The sequence below is a fragment of the Rhinolophus hipposideros genome (assembly GCF_964194185.1).
Source record: "Rhinolophus hipposideros genome assembly, chromosome: 22".
Lineage (NCBI taxonomy): Eukaryota > Metazoa > Chordata > Mammalia > Chiroptera > Rhinolophidae > Rhinolophus > Rhinolophus hipposideros.
In genome coordinates, this window is record NC_138068.1 from 8,214,119 (window position 1) to 8,236,686 (window position 22,568).

Below are 22,568 nucleotides of genomic sequence, written 5' to 3' on the forward strand. Positions count from 1 at the left end.
ATAAGTGTTCTGGGAAAGAAATTGTTTGCATGGTGTAGAAGCATTTGGATAGAGGGCCCCCTCCAGGCGGAAAAGTTGCACCTTGGGTGGGCACAACTTACCCTAAGAGCCGTTGCGAGTGGGATTGGCATATGGGGAAGGCTGTTCGTTCAGTTATGTCTGACAGTGCCAGGTTCACTCAGGTGACCGTGTAGCTAAACCATAACAAGGAAAGTACTGAAGTATCTGCATGTTAGCAGGAAGCTTTTCAATAGAGTTTCAAAGGCAGCTCCCACGGCAAACATGACCTGTTTACAACTCAGCAGATGGCTTGAGCCCAGACAGGAAAGTTAACGCGTGTCCACGTATAGAGCAGGGGTGTCCAAACTTTCTTCAACGGTTTTCACCACGGGCCATATGCGGTAAAATACACAAACAGCCGGGCCACTCACTCGAGGTGTATTGCCTCACCTGGTTTATTTAAGTAAACTAAATGTACGTTTGGAATTTGCTGCGGGCCAATTAACAATGGATTGCAGACCACAGTTGGCCTGCAGGCCACAGTTTTGACACCCCTGGTATAGAGGAAGTACAGAAACAAGAAATTAATAAGGAGATCCTACAGGAACATTTCATATTGGTAAAGGATGGGGTCATGATGAGATAAGTGGTCCTTTATTTGGGAAAGAAGTCCCAGGTCAGCACTTTGGCTGGATGCCCTAGGGCAAGATGATTTAAGGAACTTCACATCACCTCATCTGCAAAACGCATGTTGGATTCATAGCATTATGGTGCAATTAGACAAGAGCATGAAAACACAATTTGGGCCATAGGAAGCATTCAAATAGGGTAGCCATCACTTTGGCTCAGAAAATCAACAATGTCCTGCATGGTTAGGCAGAATTGGTCCCAACTCTGGATCCGGTGGATTCTCTAGGTTCAATCCATGGAGACCAATGGAGGACGTCAGCTGGGTCAGGAGGCTTCCAGTGGTGGGCAGTTCCTTTATCTTGAAGATAACATTCATTTTTCGTTGCAGCTCATAAACTAGGGGAGCATGTAGGCAATAGCATATTTCATCATTCCCTGATTGATTGCTTTAAAATTATAAAACTACACAAAAATTAAAAGGCTAGTAGGGGTAATTTTTATGTGTCTTCAAATAAGTTCACATAAGCAGCAGAGTATTTCAGCAGGGGCTCCCATGTTTCATTGATTCCTTCAGGTACATTTTTTCCATCACTGCCACGGACAAACACCCCAGGATATTCAGATGCAGGTGGGCGGAAGTTACAAAATGAGAGAAACCTGCTGGTTCCAGTCCCTTCCTGGGTGTTGGGGAAGCCTATTTTGGGCCCATCAAAGAGATGTATTTGGGTGAACCCGTGTTTCTGATCTTATAGTGATTAAGGTCAGAAACACTATAGCAGCTAATTTACACCTTTTCTTGCTTCTTGGCATCACTGATTTATTTTTATGGATTCTGTACCCATTATGTATCCATTTAAAAGGGGCCTTTTTTCCAGTGGAGAAAGGATGTTTCTTATGGAGTAATTATCCTTGGTGCTATCATAAATTCCCCTAGTTCTGTTCTCTTGTTTCCAAACAAAGTAATTAAGCACTTAAATAAGAAATGCCTATGTCTTTTTGTTTGTTTTTTAATTTACTATTATTACTTATACATAACAAATATATCTCTGGCCACCTATTTTATTTTAAGTTGTAGGCAGTACATTACTCATGAATGGCAGAGACTATGTCCGTTATTTATCTTTCCAAAGTATCCAAAAATGAATGAAGCTTGAACTGAGAGCAAGGGAGTAAGTATAAATTTAAAAGTGAATTACCTAAGAAAAGCTGGGAAATGTTTGAATATAAAGTTAAAGTACATTTTACCGTATACTCACTGTTCAAGTGGCATGAACCCAAATGGGAATTATGATTAGGTAGAATTTGTATTTTTTTTAAGCTGAGGTATATTTGACATATAAGTCACTAGTTTTAGGGGTACAATGTAATGATTTGTATACATTGTGAAATAATCGCAATGAGTATGAATGCTCATTTCTGTTCAAAAAAAATGGGTTGGCTTTGAAAGCTGTCAAAGTCCTAAAAAGCCCAAAGAAGCAATTACTTTTGGTCAAGTCTGGCTGTTGTCTAGGGATTTATGTTCTTGGTACCCATGAAAATTCAGACTTTTGCCTGAAAAGAAACAACAACAAAAAGCCCAGGTCCTCATCCCTTTGCTGTAACCATTTCCAACTATTTCTAAATACAAAAAAAAAAAAAAAAAAAAAAATCAAACAAAAAAACGAGCATTAGTTAAACTAGGCTAACATGAGACCAGGAAGTAAATTTACCTCTCAAAAGCGGGCTTCACAATTGAGATAAGACCTTGCCAACGGTGTTCAAAGAAAGCTTCAAGCTCTGTTTAAAAGTCCAAGGGATGTTTGGAAGTGACCCTGGGAGAAGAACAACTTCCCAAATAACTTGCATTTCTTCCCTTCTGTTCTCCCTATCATTTCCACCCTCCAACCTTTTGTAAACTTATTGTTGTAAGCAAAGAAAAAGGAAATGGAAAGGAATCCTAGTGTTCTAGGCAGGAAGCAAAGGATGCAAAGGTTTATTTTATCCTGATGGGATAACTAGGGGGGTCTTTAAAAGCAGTGAAGCAAATGACCTGTATCTGGTGGGAAGCTATAGGTACACATGGGATTGAAGAAGCTTTTCTTTCCCCTTCTATTTACTTCATTTGTTTTTGTTTTTCCCCAATGCTTGCTTACTACTCTGATGGCTTTCAGGCCATCCTGATGGGAGAAATTATTTTCATTGACCTCCCTAAAGGTCCTGAGTAAATTGTCCTGCCAACGACCCACTCTGCCTTCATCCCCTCACTGCCTCCGCTCGGCTCCTCTCCTGGACCCTACTGCTGATCCTAACTCACTCAAGCATCTGGATATCTCTCAAGATGAGATAAAAGCCTGTAAGTGCCTCTCTTCCAGGGGGACTGCCTTGCTGGTAAGGAGTCTTTTAAAAAGTGTCTGCTCCCACCATTATAAAAGTGCACTGAAGAAAATTTGGAAAATGCAAAGTCAATAAAAATTACCCCTCTCTTTTTATAAGAAAATGTTATTACTTTTGGAGATTAAGAGGGGGCTCTCTGGTCTTTAAAAAATGTATTTATTTAAAGAAAAACATTGTAAAAGTGATACATGTTCACTAGAAAAGAAGTAGAAAATACCAGGGGTGCCCCCAAAAATGTATACAAGTGGACACTTTGGTCAGTATTGTTCAAGCAGTAGTTCCCCGTAATCAGAAGTGTCTGGACGCTGATGGGAACTACTCTGAGCACCTCTCGTAACTGCAGAAGTCAAACATGACTTGTATTCATCTTTTGTTATCAGTATATATTGAATATTACAATTTTAATACAGTTTTCCTTTCTGAAAATGTGTATAAATTTTTTTGGGACCCTCTGTGTAGACAAAACAAAAGGAAAATTTCAAGATTCAGCTGGATGTACCACACCAATGCAAAATATTAATAATAAAGGAAACTGCTGAATTTGGGGTGGGGAGTGGATATGGGGCGGATATATACAGCGCTTTACTATTTGCTCGTTTTCTGTAAGTGAATTATTAAAAAATATAATCAAATTATTAAATTATATTTAATAAACCTACCTAGAATCTTTTTGTCCAGCGACATCTGATGATACTATGGTGTTCATTCTTTAATTCAGGTAAAATAATATTCTTAGTGGTAGGAGGAGGAATTGCAATGGCTAACCTTTGATGAGTATTTACCATGCAAGATACATTCTACTAAGTGCTTTCTGTGTTCCCATTACTGCACTGAATTCTTATAACAACCCTGTAATAATAACCCTTACAGAGTGCTGTCTCTGTGGAGGCACTCTTCTAATTGCTTTATGTACACGATGAACTCATTTAATCTGCCCAACAATCCAATGGATCCCTTTTACAGTTGAGGAAACAGGCCCAGCAGTTTGTAAGTTGTCTCTGGTTCTACAGCTGGGAAGTGGTGGAAGGGATATTGGATCCCAGACGAGGAAGCTACTATTATTACTCCGTATTTTAGAAAATGAGGGCACAGTCTCATGTGGGTGGCCACAGGTGGGCTCCACAAGGGCTTGAAGATATTCAGAATCGGGATTAGTAGGTGCCTGAAGTGTCATAACTGATTTAATTGGTCACAGGAGGCCATTTGTCCTGCCCTCTAGAGCAGGAAAGAGCAGGTCGGAAGCCCAGCCCAGTTCCTTTCTAGCCGTGTGGCTTTGCACAGGCCTCTCTGAGCTTCTATTGCCTCACCTGTAAAATGGGTGTGATTATTTAGACTTAGCTGGCAAGGCTGTTGGGAAGATTAAATGTGTGTTTTAGGTGCTTGATAAAAACAGTAGCTCATGGCTTTTGAACCCCAGCTGTTTCAGGTTTGGGTCCCTGGGTAAAAGGGTCACCATCTATTGCTCTTTTCTGTTACCCTGTGTGATAGGGGAGTGGTCAAGAGGATCTGGGTTTTTAGCGGATCTGAGGTGGGTGGGGTTTGAAAGGGGACAGGTGATAGAGGGTGGGGCCTACTCTGATGCCATAATTGGGGGGGGGGGGAATCAGGGTGTTAACCATTTCCTCCACTCAACGGGCATTTCCTGAGCACAGACTCTGCCATGTACCGTCCTAGAGATAGGAGAGAACGCAGAAAGCAAAGCAGACCAGGTCTGTTAGCTAAAGAATGCTGTTTTCCTTTCAAAGATGCAATGCAGCAACTCCTAAGGACATGCTTCTTTTCTTGAGGAACTTCATCAGGACATGAGATAAGTCACACTTCTTGGTTTGGGATCCGCCCAGCTCCTCCTTCCTTCACCCAGGACCCCTAACACAGATACTTGGTGGTTTCACCCTTATAGCAATCATATTAAAAGGCACCTGCACCCTACATGAAACATACAGATGTAACTACGGACTTAAATGTTTACTTTGGTTGCCATAGTTTCTTTCACAAGGTGTTACATTTAGAGGCTCTTTAATTATGTGCGGATTTTTAACTTCCCTCACTCCCTTCTTTCAGCACTATTCATTTTCTTTCTGTTCTCAAAATTTTACCAGGCCCTTGGAAAGTTAGTGGATCCTGGACACTGTGGGAGCGTGTGGGAGCGAACGAGTGTGCATGTGGGTCTGGGTGAAGGAGTTGGGGGTGTACGTGAGATGTGAATTGTGGTTTGAGTGATGGAGAGGGGCCCATGTATAAGTCCCCGAGGTAGATAAGGTGTGAGAATGAAAGTGTGCAGGTGTATGAGTGCATGTGTGATTATGACTCTCAGGGATCCAGGTGTGAGAGTGAGGGTGTGCAATGGTGAAGGATGGTGGGTGAGGGAGTCTGGACAGTGGAGGGAGGTAGGGTGTGCCCCTGTGCGATCGTGATTCCTGGGGGCGCGCGTGTGTGAGGCCTGAGATCCAGGGTGGGTACATGAGGGTGACTAATGGGGAGTGTGTCAGGGTGTGTGTGTGCAGAGGTGCGTGTGTGATTGTAAATGTCACTTGTGGGGTGAGCATGGCAGGGGTGTGCAGGTGTACATGTGTGATCGTGAATGTCGGATGTTGGGGAGTGAGCGGCTGAGAATGAACGTGTGTGTGCAGGGCATGCGTATGAATGTGCCTGTTGGTGCAAAGTGAGCATGTGAGAATGTATGTAATGTGATGGGGTGAGTGTGGCAGGGGCTGCCTGAGCGCTGGCGACTGTCGGAGGCTGGTGGGCGCGCGGTGGCCCGGCGCGCGCGCGCGCGCGCACGGCGGGGCGTGGGCGGGGGGCGCGTGGCCGGGTGGGCGCGCGTGGGGGCGGGGACACTGCGGCGGCGGCGCGGACACAGCCGGCCGCCCCCCCTGGCTGGCGCGGGGCGAGCGGGCGCATCGCGGAGCTCGGGTCCATGGTGCGCCCGTGTCCGTCGGTCGGGCCGCGCGGGCGGCTCCGCGCGTGGCCCGGCGCTCGCGAGCTCGCCCCCTCGCTGCGGGCCCGGCCCGCCCGCTGCCGCCGCCTCCTCCCCCGGGGCGGCGCGGCGCCGGCGGGTGGCGGCGCGGAGGCCGGACCGGGCGGCGGCCCAGGCTGCGCGGGGGGCGCGGCAGCCAAGGCGGGAGGCGCGGGCGACATGACGGACAACATCCCGCTGCAGCCGGTGCGCCAGAAGAAGCGGATGGACAGCAGGCCCCGCGCCGGGTGAGCGGGGCCCCGCGGCCTCTTTGTCCGCGCGCGGCCGGAGCCTGGCGCTCGCGCGGGTCTGGCCGCGCCTGACAGGTTGGGCGGGGGGGGGTCGTCTCCGCTCCGCCCCGGCCGGTGCCCCGCGCGACCCGGTGCCCGTGGGCCCGAGGGCTCGGCTGCCGCGCGCCCCCGCCCACGTCCCCTGGAAGCACCGAGAAGCGGGGCCTGCCCGGCGCTGTTCACGGGCGCGCGGGATTAGGACCGGCCAGGCCTCTGCCCCGTGTATTGTCTCCTGGTTTCTCCTTGTCGTGTGGTCGCGGCTTGGTTTATAGCAAACCGTGCTGTGCGCGTGGAGCAGTCGTCGGGTGCCCCGACACGCTCGGCTGACTGGCGTGGGAGCCCCGGGTCCCCCGCGTGCCCGCCGCGGGGTCGGGTCGCCGCGGGGAGACGGCCACTGTCCTCTCCGGCCCCGCGCGGACCGAACCAGCCGCCGCAGGAGCGTGGGAGGGGCGCCTTCTGGTCTGTGGGGGCGGGGGTCGCCCCCGGGCCCCCCAGTCTGAGGCAGGGGGCCCCCAGCAGACGGGGCTTGCCACCTGCCGCGGCTTCCCCGCGTTGGCAGCCCCGGGGCGGCCAGGCGCGGGCTTCCCTCGTTCGGAGAGGGGACGGGGGACGGGTAGCTGTGTCGCGTCTTCCTGTTGGGAGATGGCAATGACCTGTTGAGGTTTTGAGGGGCTGTGGCACTGCCTGCGACAGATTTACCGAGTGGTGAGGGTGGTGAGGAGCTGGTTAAAATGCAGAGTTTCAGGCTCCCTCCCAGACCCGCCAATCAGAGTTTTGGGGGGGGGTAGGGTGGGACCTAGAAACGTGCCCCCCCAGGCTTCCCAGGTGAGGCTGAGGTCCCCGGAGGCTGAGAAGGGCAGCTGGGCGGGGCTGCAGCCTCGACCCGCCCCTCCCCTCAGCGTCCAGTTCTCTCGGGCACTTCCCTTTGGCCCCTGCTTCTTGCAGCGTCAGTTGCTTGGTGCACGGGGAGGGGAGGGTGGCTTCATCAGGTGTCGTGGGAATAAAGAAAAAAAAAGAGAGAAAAAGGAATGATGCCAGCTGCCATTTTGTGGGGTCTTTGTCCCTGTCTTCCTTGAATCTTCCGGGGAGGAGGCCTCATTGATGCAACACAGGGGAGGAAACCAGCACAGCCAGGTTAGGGATTGCTGGGAAGATGCAAAATGGAGGTTGAACTCAGGATCGTCCGACCCGGAGACGGACGGTCCTCCACCCCTTCCTTCACTGTTCTGCTGCGTTTCCATCTTGACCGCTCAAGGCTAAAGAATGATAATCAACATGAGCTCCTTGCCGGGAATAGTGCTTGCATGTTGTGCTTGTTCCTCAGTACATATTTTAATAGATTTATATGATCATTGGACTGTAAAGGTTAGTTATTAATTCATGCCCCAAACAATTATGAAATGCCTCGTGTGGGCAGGGTTCATGCCACGTGACTGGAATGCAAAGATTAATTAAGCACAACCTGCCCAACAGGTGCAGGCGTCCTAAGCTTGGTTGTGCCCTGGAAACACCTGGGGAGCTCAACAGTTACCATCGCTGCCCCATCTTAGACCTTTGAAAAAAAGAATCTGTTGGGGGACCCTTGGTACCTATTTAATTTTTTCAACGCTGCCGGATGATTTGAATGTGCAGTCGTAGATGAGAACTTCTGATTCACTGCGTGAGAGAAAATGCAAATAATTACTTAAAAGTGGTAATCACCACGATAGAAATACGCACGGTGAACATGGGGGCCCAGAGGGAGTGGTACAGACAGAAAGAAAAAACAAAAGATTTCTGTTTGGTGTTTGGAATGGAGGGTCACACCCCCTTTAGAATTTGTCACTTTGGAACTAATTTATTTCCTAAACACTCACATGGATTCCGGTTCAAGTCATGTATTGGAGAGCCAGGCATTTGTAGTTGAGTTCTTGTATTTAGTCTGCATTTTTAGGAGGAGCCACGGCAAAGTGGGAACCTTGGTATGTGGAAAAACCTTGGAAGCAAAGTGATGTAGTGAAGCTTCCCGAAATATAATGGGCGAGTTAAAGGAAGAGGAAACTAATAGGTGACATATCAGGCTCCGCCGGGCATTTGAGATCACGTGGCTCTGTTTTACTCCTCATAGTGACTGTGAGTTTTGGGCATTAAGCTCCCCATTTTATGGACCAAACAACTAAGATTCAGTGATATTAAATAATTGGGTGGAGATGATAGTCGTTGTGAAGGGGTGGATTTCAACCCAATCAGCTCATTTCACCTAATGGCTCTGAGCTGTAGGATGGTTTGGGGAATTTGTAGTTAAAAGATCAAAAACATGGGTGGGATGAGTCCCAGGGGACAGTGTCACTCGGCCTTAAGGATGTCATGTTGCCGTGGCGTGCAGTCTGTTTGCTGGAGGACTGCCGTGGCCCCCATGCGCATTCTCTCTTGAGAAAGTTTCACATCCTGCTGTTGAGAAAACTATTGCTGTGGTTTAGTTAGGAAACAAGGCATTTGCCCCATATTGCTGGAAACCATTTTCTGACGTCATGTGCTTTGCTTGTGGCTGAGTGGAGTTCCCTTCTTGGTGAAACACCAGAGATTAGTTGCTGGGTGTTTACCAGCTTGGTTGTTAGGTGTTACCAGGTTGTTGGATCCTATCAGCTGTGTGACTTGGGTGTTAACCAGGTTGTTGGGTCCTATCAGCTGTGTGACTTGGGAAAATTACCTCTCTGGGTCTGTTTTTTCATCTTTAAAGTGGGAACACACACACACATACACACACCCCCCCCCCACACACACACACCCCTCTCAGAGGGTTGTTTTGAGACTCAGTCTATGTAAAATTTTAACATGAAGCACTCAATACACCTTAGTTTGTACTGGTGTGGTGAGCAGAATAAGGCCACCCCCCAAATGTCCACGTGTGACCTGTGAATATCTTGCCTTACGTGGCAAAAGCGACTTGCCAGACATAATGAAGTTAATGATTTTGAGATGGGAGACCATCCTGGATGACTCAGGTGGGCCCTGTGTACAATCGCAAACATCCTTGAAACAGAGGCCGGAGAGTGAGTCTCAGAGCTGGAGAGACTGGAAGATGCTAAGCTGCTGGCTTGAAGATGGAGGCGGGACCAGGAGTAAAGGAATCCAGAAGGCATCTAGAAAAGTCAAGGAATCAGTTTGTCCTCTGGAGCCTCCATGAGACCCGCTGTTGCCTCCTGACCCCCAGAATTGTAAGAGAATAAATTTGCGGTCATTTCTTACAGCAGCAGGGGGAAGCTAATGCAGAGTGGTGTATCCTATGGGCCTGGGGGCCGGATTCTCTCACTAGGCTTCCTATCCCAGTGAGGCCGCTGGGCTTGGACAGGGAGCCACCTGCCTGGGAGTACAGCAGCGGCATCTCAAAGCTCCACGGTGCAGCATTGAAGCCGAGACGCTCGCTGCATGACTCGTATCCTGATCACCGAGGAGGAGAATGAGTATTTCTTTAGGATTTGCAGTGTTTTGCTCTGAACTAGTGTTTTCTCACTCATGCTACAGAATGAGTGACATTGGAATTTTTTTTTTTTTAAAACCCTTGTTCCACGGGTTTAAACTCAGGCCCAGAAAGATTAAGCAACTATTGGGGGCCAAGAATACATGGCAGAAACTAATAAGAACTCAAGTGGTCTGATTCCAAGTTAAGAGAACTGGGGAGGGTTTCTTAGAGCAGCCAGGGCTGACAACTGAAAGGCATTTATTTGATCACTTCTGTCCCTTTAATGCATTTCCCAGAGCTTATTTGTTTCTTTGTCCCTCCGGTAACAATGAATTCTTCTTTTGCCAAGTGACCGCAGGATAGAGGATTTGGAAGTGACAGTTAAGGTAGATCTCATTTTGAAAACTGCTGTAAGAGTAAAGATAAGAGTGTCGTATGTAGGCTACAGTTTTAAATACCCAGGGCAGGATGCCTGCTGTGTTGCTCTGTGGTTAAGAGTTTGGATTCCAGAGTCATACAGACTTAGATTAATGAACAGTTTTGGCATTTTACTACATGTATAACTGTGCCACTATCCCTCTCTAGGCCTCAGTTTCCTCTTCTGTGAAATGGGGACACAGTAAGAATGGCTGTGTGGTTGGGCATAATGCATGCAAAGTAGCATATGAGCCCTCAGAGAACGTCTGAAATTGTTCTCAAAGGCTGGAGGGTGGGTACTTGTACTGGATAACATCATCTCTTCTTCCTCGATCTTTGTAGAGGGTCTAGTTGAGTAAGAACTCTGGCTGGGAAATGGCCACAAAGGACTCGACTCTGGTAGAAGCTATCGCAGACCTCACATTGCTAAGTGTCTAGTGACAGAGCCGTGGCAGGCTGTGGCTCCTTTGCAGTGGCCTTTGACCCCAGGCCAGGACCAGGCTCCATCAGTGATGTGGATTTCAGCGTGGATGGGAACTAAGAACAAGAATGCCACTGCAGGAAGCTCTTCCTACAGACACATTTATTGAATGGACAGGTCTGAACTTTTTTATCGAAGCTGCCTCTTCTGATTTGTGGGGTTAGCGTGCCCTTTGTCTTTCGACATGGTGAAGGGCGTCTTCGCTTTGTAGTACAGTTGAGTCTCATTCTTCACTGTAGCTACCTTCTCCTGAGTCCCCTGTAATGCTGAGTCGGTGACTAGTGAACCACTGCTTCTAGGGAACCTCCCGGGGTGGGTGCCTGCGAGCCTGCCTTCACAATGTATCACCTGATCACTACAGACCCTTGTGTTAGGGAATATTTCTGCTTAAAAACGCCGTATTGCGTAGATATTGTTGATTCATTAGCACTGAACACACGACCAACAGCGCATGCCTGAAGGAAGGAAGCTTATCTCGTGTTTTCTCTGAGGCGTCACCTCCCTCCTGCACTTAGGAACACGAGCCGGCACTTCGGCCCTGTGCTGGGGGCCATTTTAAATGGTGAAATCGCTAACAGAAAGCACACAAATGTGAAAAACATGTCACTAAGTAGAGAGTGAAAAGGACACTTGCTTCCAGCAGGAGAGCTGAGCCAACACGCCAGGGTGTCCGTCACCTTGTTTGACCTCCACTGGGAATGTGCGTGGGGTGATTCAAACGTTTTGCGCTCTGCCCATCCGTGAGTGACCACGGGAGTGCTGTGGGCATTGATACCGAGGCAGTAGGTGAATTTGCAAATACTGAAACCACAAACTGAGGATCAACTGTACACTGTGTGTGTGTGTTTTCTCACTGTCTTTCTGTTGATACAGTGGAAATGGTGCTTCGCACAGAGAGTATAGGGCTGTGTTTGGGGAGGGTGTGGGCGGAGTGTGCTGGTGGGTGAAACGCAGAGACCCCAGCCCTTCCCCTCTCCATGGTGCAGCGGAGAGGTACATAACAGCTCTGTGCCCCCGTGGAGGGGCACATTCAGAACAAGCCCTGGCAGCGGCCCTTCGGGCAGTGCTCTCTGTGTCCCCTGCCAGCCAGCCCAGCTGTACTTGTGCCATCCATTTCCCGTGACACAGTCCCTGCCACCCGCCCAGCACTACTCACAGGCAGTGGAATTACAAACCCAGGTAGGGACGCCGAAGGGTAGCATGTGGAGATAGGAGCCAGGTTTGCTGGGGCTTCCCGAGGAAGGCCAGTGAGTCGAGGCCCTGCCTGCCAGTCCCCAAGGAAAGAGAGTGGCCATTTGACCTTGACCTCAGCCACGCAGGCAACAAGTTAGAAGGAGAAGGCCAGGCGTTGGACAACTGTCTTGGGACTTCAGTCTGTCACTTTTCAGGTCATTCTCTGAATATCTACCCAGATGCAAATGACGGAAGTCATTAATTAGGGCTTGTCGTATTTTATGCCCACCTTTGGAAATGGACATGAAGCGTCCCCAGCTTCACTCCTGACAGTGAGTGGATTCGGTTTAATTTAGAAAGAAAAAGACTAGTTGTAAGGTTTACGTTGATGACTTTTTTTCCTAAAGAGTTAGGGTGGTGCTGATTTCGTAAACTAGTGTCTGTTTTCTCTCCTTTGCGTGACTTTGGGAGATTAATACAGGTGTTCAAAGATTGGCCTGTGGGAAACGTCTCCAAAGATCACTGTAAATGGCTCACGGCCAAACATTAAAAGGTTAGCAATTATTTTTATGGTTCCTTCTGTTTGTCCCAAGTGAGACTTGTTTTTACGTTGTAGCAGTGATAGATACATTTAAGAAAAAAGAATAGCGAGTTAAAGAAAAGTATGAAGTCAGTAATCATCAGGTTTGTAGGTGGCCCCATGTCACGCCAACTGCCACTTAGGAAGTGTTGGTCTAGGCCTGTGGTAACATGGTGCTGTCGGTCTAAAAATATAATATTACTACAAGGAGAAAGACATAGGATAATCTGGTTGTGCTGATAGAGGAAATTTTTAAAAAAAATTTTTATTTTGCCAAGTTACCTATGAAAACATGATTTTTAAACAGTGGGTAGTTTACCGGGTAGATTGGAGATCTTAATGTGGCTTTTATCATTGTCTAAACAGTTTGAGGGATTATGGGAGAGCACAGTTGGAAGTGGTCCCATGGAAGGAAAGGCTTCTTGTGGGATTTGGAGGGAGAGTGGACTGGTTTCTCTTCCCTCCTCCCAGTGAGATCTCTGTGGCATTTGCCAAATGCCAGGGATGAGCCTGTTGGCTGTCCTTTCTGCAGAAGAGGCAGCATCCTTCATAGAACCGGACCTGGCAGGTCTCCTGTCCTCTGCTGGGCCGTCTGGTGTGACACAAGGTGAAGTCAGACTTGGCCTGGTTAGACCTCAGGATTCTAAGCTTGGCACTATTGATATTTTAGGTTAGATCTTTCTCTGGTGGGGGCCATCCTGTCTATTGTGGGATGTTTAGCAGTATTCCTGGCCTCCACCCACTGACTGCCAGCAGCACCCTCCCTCCATTTGTGACAGCCAAAAATATCTCCAGACATTGCCAAGTGTCCCCTGGGTGGGGGTGGGGAGTGGGAGTGGGCAAAAGCACACCTGTTAGGAACTACTGGACTAATGGAATGAATAGGCACTATGAATGGCCATGTCCCTTGTTATCTTTTTAAGGTGACACTCATCCTGTCTTTAAAAAGAGAAAAACCTGTTAGGCAAGAAATTCATGTTTAGACTCTGGTTCTTAGCTATGAGTTCAGCTTTCTGATTTAATAACTGAGGAAGCCTTCGGCTGTTAGCACACTTGGGATGTGTTATGGGCCAACTTGTATCCTCCCCAAATTCATATGTGAAAGTCCTGACCCCCAGCACCTCAGAATGGGACTCTATTTGGAGTGAGAGCCTTTAGAGAAAAGAAGTTAAAAAGAGGCCATTAGGAAGGCCCTAATTCAGTCTGACTAGTGTCCGTAGAAGAAGAGATGAGAACACACAAAGAGACACCAGTGGTGAGAGGGAGGGCCGTGTAAGAACACAGCGAGAAAGCAGCCGTTGGCAGGCCAATGAGAGAGGTCTCTGAACAATCCAAACCTGCCAAAACCTTGATCTTGGATTTCCAGCTTCCATTTGCTACTTGCCCATAGAGGCCCGTTTTGATTCTTACTGGCTCCCAGCAACTTCTGCGTCACCAAGATTTCTAATGTTTTCAAGCAGTTGCATTAGCTCGGGCTGAGCCTATGTCACTAACATCCCCCCTGAGTAGCAGTGGGGTGTTTTGTGCCAGATGACGGTATGCTCGGGGGGATCAGGGATTGCTGGAGAACGACCCCTGCACAGCCAAGCCAGAGAGGGCCCTTGTGGCCCAGGAGGGAGTGGACCCACTCAGAGCCCTGGCCTGCGCTCCATCCTTAGCTCTGGGGCCCTGCACAGGGCTTTCAAGCACTAGAGTTTTATTGTTTTCCATTATGAAAGCAGTAATTTCTATTACAGAAAAGTAGTGGTTCCTGTTATAGAAAGATGCAGCCGCTGGAATTATTTAGAGCCCTCCCTGCTACTCTTAACATTGAGGTATGTTTCCTTGGATCTATACTTTCATCGAATGACTATTAAGTAACATCATTTCAGTTCATTTTCGCTATTATAAATTAGACCTTAGTCTAGAGAGGGTATCTCGATGCATGAACTTTCTCCTGCATGTTGGAGACTTTTCACAGGCTAGAATCCCAGTTCACTGGGTTACATGGAACATAAGGGCATTCAGGGACTCTGACCTTGAATTACAAAGCGGCTTTTGGGAGGGGCTCTGCCATTTCGCACCCTGTGAAAGCCAGAGTCGCCCCATGTTCCAGGGTTAGGATACAGGCGATGACCTTCTCCACCTTCCATTTTAATTTTGCCTTTAGCCCAGTGCATGCTCACGAGATGGGGAAGGTTGAAAAACGAGAGAGAGAAAGAAGTAGAAACACATGCTTTTCTTGCTCTGTCTACCGCCAACTGGACTTCCTGTTTATTGATGAGTGAGATGGTGGGGGTGGAGGACATGCTCGCTACACAATAAATCCTCAGTAGATGGATTCGGTGAACTTAACCCCTCGTGCTGGCACGTTTGGTCGTCACGTAAGATATGTTCGGGAGTCTGCAAGCCCTCAATACATGTTTGTTGAGTGAATAAAGGAGAGTCTATATAAAGGGTCTCCTGACAAAGCTGTGAGTAGACAACAGGGCCAACTGCAGTAAGGTCTGGCTTCCCGGCGAAGGGTGGAGGCTGGCTGCACAGTTGTCGGAGCCCAGGGCAGCCTTCCCCTGCAGCGGTGATATTAGGAAAGGTGTGAACATGCTACCTGGTGAGTGCCCTTCCACACCTGAGCTGCCATTGTGGTGGTCCCTAAACCCCCCACTGCCTGTTTCTGGAGGGACAGGTGTTATAACGTCTGGTGTTTTTACAAGCACCCTTGGAAATGGTTCCCATGGCCTTCCTGAGGCTGTTTTAGTGCCAGAGCCACACCCGAGGTGGAGCCTGCGGTAGCCTTGGCGGCTGCCCAGGTATCCATGGGATCAGGGGAGGAGCCTGAGTCGGGAAGGAAAAGGGGTTACTAGCAGAGGTGGTGGCGCCCCAAGGCCAGGGTTGTCTGCTGAGGATCTGGAAGGGTTGAGAGTGGGGGGTTCCTCCTGGCTGGAGGACCTTGAGCAAGTGAGTTCAGCTCTTTGTTTTGAGGATTAAATGAGTTAACGTACACAGAGCGCTTAGATCCCAAAGCTGGTGGCCCCTGGAAAGCACGATAGCGGTGTTAGCCATTGTTAAGGCCAATGATGGGTTGGAGGGAGGATTCAGATGGGCCTGGGCAGTGCCACTGGGGACCCTTGGTGTGTACCTGCTTGTGTCCCCATCCTTTGGGTTCTTCCCCAGGTTGCTGTGTAGACAATTCAGAGGCGGCTCTCAGATTCTGCCGTGGGGTGAGGTCTCCGAATGCTGTGGTTAAGAGCGCCCGTTCTGGGGTCAGCCTGCTGGGCTCCGCCCACAGCTGGCTCTGCCCCCTCCTCCCGTTGCAGGACTCCCCAGGGTGCTGTTTCCTCATCTGCGGGAGGGAGGGCGAGGAGGAGGACTGGAGCAGCCTGGAGGATTGTTGTGAGGAATCCGGGAAGTAATGCACACCGAGGCCTTTGCCACTGCGCCTGGCACACACTGGGTGCTTTATAAATGCTCTTGCTTATTGTTTTGGTATCTGAGGAACTGCCTTCGATTTAATCATTTAATTCCGTTTTCTGGCGTTTTGTGGGCTTCAGCTGCTGGCTGGGTGCTGTGGCCCCTAGACCCGTTTTAGAACCCCTGAGCAAATAACCTGGACCAAATGTAAGTGCGTGAGGTGAGGCAGAAGATCCCGGAGTGCTGGGTGCCTGGGGCAGCTGAGAGGCCCAGGAGAGAGTCATCAGCCCACACAGAGCTACTGAGCACTGTCTGGAGACGAGGCCTGGGGTGTGAGGTGAATAGTCTCTGGTCTCTGACCCACGAGCTCCTGGCTCAGATCCAAGGCTGCACACTGAGAGCCATGTACTGTCTGGGCAGCAGCGTCGGGGTCTTTTGTTTCTACATTTCAAAGTTTAATCAGTCACAGTTCAATATTTAAAAGGTATAGAGGTGTACACACTGAAAACTCAGTCTCCTCCCAACTGCTCCATTCAGCTGCCCCTCCTGAGAACGAGTCATCAATTCTTTCTGGGTCATTCTAGAGAATTTTAAAGCATTTATCAAAAAGAGCCCAGGTATTTATTCCCTCCCTCCCTCCTTTCCTATCCGGACACGCACATAGATTTTTCCCTTTTTTTTCAATTGTTAATATACCTTACACAGTACAACATATTTTTTCCACTTAATAATGTACCCCGGGTTTGTTCCATACATATCAGTACATAAAAAGCTTCCTGACCCCTCCTCCCCTTTTAAATGGCTGTTTAGGATTCCAGTGAATAGATATAACACACTTTATTTAACCATTCTTCTGATGGACGTTTAGGTTATTTCCAGTGGTTTGCTGTTACTGGCAATGTTATGGTGAATGGTCTTGGACATCAAGTCTGTGTGTCCATGTTAGAACACACGTGGGGGTATCTCGAAGGGGGTTCATTGGGTCATAGTGAATGTGCTTTGTGATGTTGCTAGTTACCATCAGCTTGCCCTCCCTCCACATAACACTGAGTTAGGCCCCTCCCAGCAGTGAAAGGGCCTGTGTGCCCGCCCACCCTGACCAAGGCAGGCGCTCTGCTCTTCGATCTTGGTCGTCGTGTTAAATAAACAAATATCTCAATGGGGTTTTGTTTGGCATGAAATGTAAAAGTTGACGCAGTGCCAGCCTTGAAAACCCGAGCATTTGTGTGTCAGAATCTGTGTGTCAGAATCTGTGTGTCGTCGTCGTCTTGAAGAACTGAATGGCCTTTTGCACTGGGCCTGTGTTAGGGACAGATCCTGACAGCAGCCGGGGGCTGCCATTTCCTTTCTACAGTGTGCTCCATCCCCGCGGACCCAGCGTTTATTTTTTATTTTTTAAAGATTTTATTGAGGAAGGGGAACAGGACTTTATTGGGGAACAGTGTGTACTTCCAGGAGTTTTTAAAAAATTTATTGGGGTGACAGTTGTTAGTAAAATTACATAGATTTCAGGTGTACAATTCTGTATTACATCGTCTATAAATCTCATTGTGTGTTCACCACCCAGAGTCAGTTCTCCTTCCATCACCATATTGGAGTTTTGTTCAAGTCAAGTTGTTGTCCTTTCAGTCTTAGTTGTGGAGGGCGCAGCTCAGCTCCAGGTCCAGTTGCTGTTGCTAGTTGCAGGGGGCGCAGCCCACCATCCCTTGCGGGAGTCGAACCCGCAACCTTGTGGTTGAGAGCCCACTGGCCCATGTGGGAATCGAACCAGCAGCCTTCAGAGTTAGGAGCATGGAGCTCTAACCGCCTGAGCCCCCAGGCTGGCCCCACCCAGAGTTTATTTTTGTTCGTTTCCTTTCTTTTTATGTTGCTTGCTGGGCTTCTATAGATTTGAGGTTGCTGGTCCGGTCTGCTGGTCCGGTCTAGAGAGAAACCGGTGAGTTACGTCTAAGGGACGGCAGAGCTGCTTCCCCTTCTCTTTGGGAAGAGCAGAGGTGGGGTTTGAAGGGTGAGAAGATGAGGGCTGGGCTTGCCTGAGGCATTCTGGTATGAATGAGTCTTGCAGAGGGGTTGGAGTAAAGTGGACCAGAGAGGGAAGAACTGAGCATGCTGAGCTCTGGAGCTCACCTGCTTGTCTGCAGTCCATGGCCCCATCACGGAGGACCTGGGATGCAAAAGGAAAAGGCTGAACTTCAGTCCACAAGTACTGAATCATCGTGGGGGTGGGAAGCAACATGAGTCATCCTTTTGTAAGAGTCATGGTGCACTGCTGAGCAGAAAGAGACCCATAAGGAAAGAACGCAGGGCAGGAGGAACAGGGAAAGGCATTGGTTCCTATCATCCGTGCCTGCGCCCTCCCCCCAAGAGAACCAGAGTTAATGGTCTGGGGGGGTGTGTATTTGTTTTCCAGTATTTCCCCCCCAGGCATATGTTAGCATATGATATTTTAATTAAAATGTAGCATAATAAATTGCATACCCTTAGCGTTATGTTTTCTTCCCACTTCATCATTGGAATCTGCCAGTGTGTGGCCTCATTCTTTTATTGCTATGGGTCCATTGTACAGAGTGCCCCTCTGTCATGGGCATCTGCAGGTTTTGCTCTCTCTCCAGTGCTCCTGTGAGCATCTTCGTGCATTTCCCGTTGCTCCCCACTCCCTCCCTGTGTGGATGAAGGATGCGTCCCTCCAGGTAGACTGGTGAGGTCAGTGGGTCTGAGCTCTTCGTTTCAAGAGAAGTGGCCAAAGTGGCTTGGTTGTTTTCACCAATATAGTCCCGTTTCTCTTCCATCCAGGACCGTTCCTGTGGCCAGAGATGTGGTCAGACCTCAGTGAACTAGCTTCCTTCTTTGGATTCTTTCTGACTTCAGTTTTTACACTATCCCAGTAAAAAACAAAACCAAACAACAACACCACCAAAACCAAACAAACTAGGCACTTAGTTGTTTTTAGAATAAAGAGTAAAAGTCTCCCTTCATACCTCCCTTCCACTTTTCCCATCCCCCCAGGCATCTGCGCTTAAGGATTTGGGTTCTAGCCTTCTAGATCTGCTGTCCAATAGGGGAGTCCCGAGATACATGTGGCCGTGAAAATTAATTAAAGTAACGGAATGCATTTCAATTTTACTTTTTGAGTATTCAGTAGTCACATGTGGCTAAGTGGCCGCTGTGTTTGACTGCAAATACAGAACATTTCCATCTCCGCCGACATGTATGGGATGGAATACGCCTGGCTGCTATACGCCAGGGGTCTCAAACTCGGGATGATTTGGGGATGGGTCGTCCTCTGTGTGCTGTAGGATTGCAGCAACATCCTGGCCTCTGCCCATGAGGTACCAGGAGTACCTACCTCCCTTTCCTGTACCTGCAGGGTGACAACCAAACATCTCTCTAGACAGAGCCAAGTGTTCCCAGGGTGGGGAGGGCAAATTCACCCCTCTCCCCCACAAATGCGGTAGACTGTTTTCTCCATATTGCTTTCAATTTTTCTTTACGTATTTCCTGGATCTTTGCAGTGTCAACCCTGAGACTATAGCTTCCTGGACTCTGGCTTCAGGAATGGTTGGTGCGTCATGCAGGCAATTCAAATATTTACCAAGTGCCTGCTGATTGTGGTGGCACCCAGAGCAGAGATGAGCAGGTCTTTGGAGGCCAGCTGCTTGTTACAGTAGTTCCCTTTTCCAGAAATATTGTTGTCTTGGCACCTCCCCCATAACATTTGCTTTTCCCTTGCATTCCAGCTAGATTGGGTGAAGCCACTGAGTATCTGTCAGCAGGCTGTCTGCTGTCAAAGCCTTCGTTTGTTTTAGGGGCAAAGCATAAGGAAATCCGTTCTGGGTTTCCTTTGTTTAAATGGTCTAAGCTAGAAGCAGTGTAAGCTACATTGTTGCTAGCCTTACAGCTTAACCTAGTTGAGTAGCTAGCTGTTGCTATCAACAGGTGAGAAAATTGTTTCATGTTTTCTTTTTTCGTCTGGAAGAATAACTTGAGAAGTACTTTCTACTGTTAATTGTATGCCTGTTATGTGCTAGGTACTGTCCTCTCTATGCTTTCCATATGTAAAATTCTTAATCCTCACAGTCTTATTACTGTCATTTTACAGAGAGGAAAAGTGGGGGTCATAGATGAGTAGCCCAAAGGCATGTAGCTGGTGTGGAGCAGGGCTGGGATTTACACCCAGGTTTGTCTGGCTTGAAAGCTGGTGTTTCTTCCTCTAGTAACGTGGTCCTGCTGTTTTGAAACTGTGGCTGTCACTTGTTACTTCTTTTTCAGCCTCTCCATTAATTTCTCACTCTTAGGGATTCGGTCATGTGGTCCATTTCCCCAGTCTGTCTAGAACGTAGGGTAGGAATGACTTTGGCCTGGCAAATGACAGCTCAGTTTGGTATTAAGAAACAACAGTAGCAATCCATGACATCCGGATGACAGCTGCCACAACGTAGCTCTGAGCAGCTGCTCCTCTCAGACCTTGGAGGGCTGATGTCCACCCACGAGACAGACGGGGTGTGGTGGCAGCCGAGAGGAAGAGATTCACAGGTTATAAATCCAGATGTTGAGATGGAGCCTAGCTGCCACCTCTTCTGTTTGGACAGATTGGGCTGTGGGTGGGGGTGAGGGGAGACTTGGTTACTTGTAAATTTGCCACTGAGCCCAAGGTTTCTACTGCAGGACAGTGGTTCCCAAAATATGGGCAGACGATGGTTGTAGGTGTTGTGGTGGGGTTGATAAAATCTAAGTAATTCATGGACAGGAACTAAATCACACTGAGACATGTAGCGAGACACTCACTTCCTTTTTTCATTTTCCTTCACTATTTCGAACTCTGTCAGGGCCCACTTGTTAACAGCAGACACCTGCTAGCGTCTTCATGCTTAAGGAAGGAGAAGCAGCAAACAGGCAGAGGTTGGGCGACTGCATCCAGTGGGAATTCATTCTGTCCCATTGTTTTCATTGTGCTGATTCTGGCGGTTACTCTCTGTGGATGGCAAGTGCTGCTGATGTTCCATTTCGGATAGAGTGAGGTTACCTTTTGAAACAAATGGATGTAAATGGAGTTCTCATCCTGGGCACTGTTGAATGTTTAGCAGCTTCCTGGCCGCCCTTACCTGCGGGATGCCAGCAGCTAACCCCCATCCCCTGGCTGAGAATCACTGATTTAACGTATGCAAATTTAGGCAAAATCTTGACCTTCGAAAGGAGAGGTAGATGGATATCCTAGAAATCCCGTGTGTGTTTGAAAACAGCTGAAGTTTGGGAAACTGCTGAGGCAAATTTCCTTCTGTTGTGGAATCCACTTCCTGACGTCCGTCCGTCCGTGTGTGTGTGTGTGTGTGTGTGTGTGCGCGCGCGCGTTCGTAGGCTCTGACATCAGTTCACGTGTCAGGTGGTGTCTTGACAGGGAGGCTCTAAAGCAGCTTTCTGTCATGCTGGAATGTTCTGAGTCTACACAGTCCAGTCCGTGGCCCCTGGCCCCCTGGGGCTGTGGAGCACTGCAAATGTGGCCAGTGAGGATGAGGAACTGAGTTCTTTTATTTTAATTAATGTAAACCTACCTAGCCACAGGTGGTAGAAGCTACCCTGTTGGATAGCACAGGTCTAAGGAAATCTGAGTGGAGAGGTCAGGATGGTAGAATGCAGGCTTTAAGGTGTAGATTGCACTCGTTAGAAGCTTTGAATGGAAGACACACAAAGCCAATGGGAATGTCTATTTAAGGAAGGTCCAGCCATGCGGCGGACAGGACTGCCAGATGGGAGGTTTGGGATAGTGGTTAACAGATACCCACCTAAAATTGGCTGGAGCAAAGTAAAATAAGACAAATGTATTGATACCTAAGATTGAAAGCCCAGAGGGAAAAGAAAAGCCCACAGACCGTCCTGGAGATTTTTCTGCATGTGTTTCCTCTTGCAAAGCATAGCCTCCTGGGTACACCTTTCAGCCATTGCTTTTCGACTTGGCATATCTTGCAAATGGGGTCACTTAGTATGCACAGCGTTGTGTCATTCTTTCAGGATTGTTGGGAATTCCATTTCATGGATGTTCCCGGTGATTTAACCAGCGCCAATCTGATGGACCATCAGGTGTGTTTCCAGTCTTCGGCCACCGCAGTGCGTGCCACACCGAGTGCCCTGCTACTTGGGGCACCTGCACACACTACAGGTTAAATAATGGCTAGCGGAACCTGGCAGCTTGCTGTGTGGGACCTTCTGCTAAAACAAAACAGACAGAAACTCATATCACAGTCACCCTGCTGGTATGTAGTTCTCTTACGGCTAAATGCATTCTTCAGCTTTCATTAGAAACAGACAACTATAGGGTCCGTCACTACAGGATTATTCTGAGATGGGGAGAGCATTGCTGCTTCACAAGAAGGCACCATGACCGTCAGGAAGGTTTGCTGCAAATAGAATGCTGTGCTTCCTGTCAAATGAGCCTTCCCCGCATTCATTTAACACTTAGTGTCCACCCAGGGATGGGGTTAGACCTCTCAAGGTTTCTGTGCGTCTCTCTGGCCTTTGAACAACTTTGGTACCAACACGAATGAGTTACTAGAAATGAAACCTGCGCAGACCAGAGCCACACTGTACCCTGAGCACCAGTTTACTGGAATGAGGGTGCTATTTTTAAGAAGCCGCATCGTGTTTCATCCTGGAAATGTTGAGCGTCCTAGCAGGCAGCTTGCTGGCTTGCTAATCTTTAGAGTCTTGAGGCCCAGGGGCTGTGTTTGCCCAGTGCTGCACCCCAGCAGCACCTCCCCGCCACCTGCCTGGCCCAGAGGAGGAGGAGAGAAGGGTGGTCTGAGGCAGACAAGTAATTGTGTGAGTTGTAATGGCTGAGTTTG

At 48.6% G+C, this 22,568-nt stretch overlaps 1 protein-coding gene across 1 annotated transcript in view; it reads left to right on the forward strand.

Moving 5' to 3' along the window:
* Positions 1 to 6,025: 6,025 nt before the first annotated feature.
* ATP9A (ATPase phospholipid transporting 9A (putative)) overlaps positions 6,026 to 22,568 on the forward strand; it is a 112,867-nt gene continuing 96,324 nt past the window's right edge. The window contains exon 1 of the mRNA XM_081033292.1: positions 6,026 to 6,207. Coding sequence (XP_080889418.1) covers positions 6,140 to 6,207 — 68 coding nt within the window. The 5' untranslated portion in view covers positions 6,026 to 6,139. The remainder of the gene's footprint in view (positions 6,208 to 22,568) is intronic.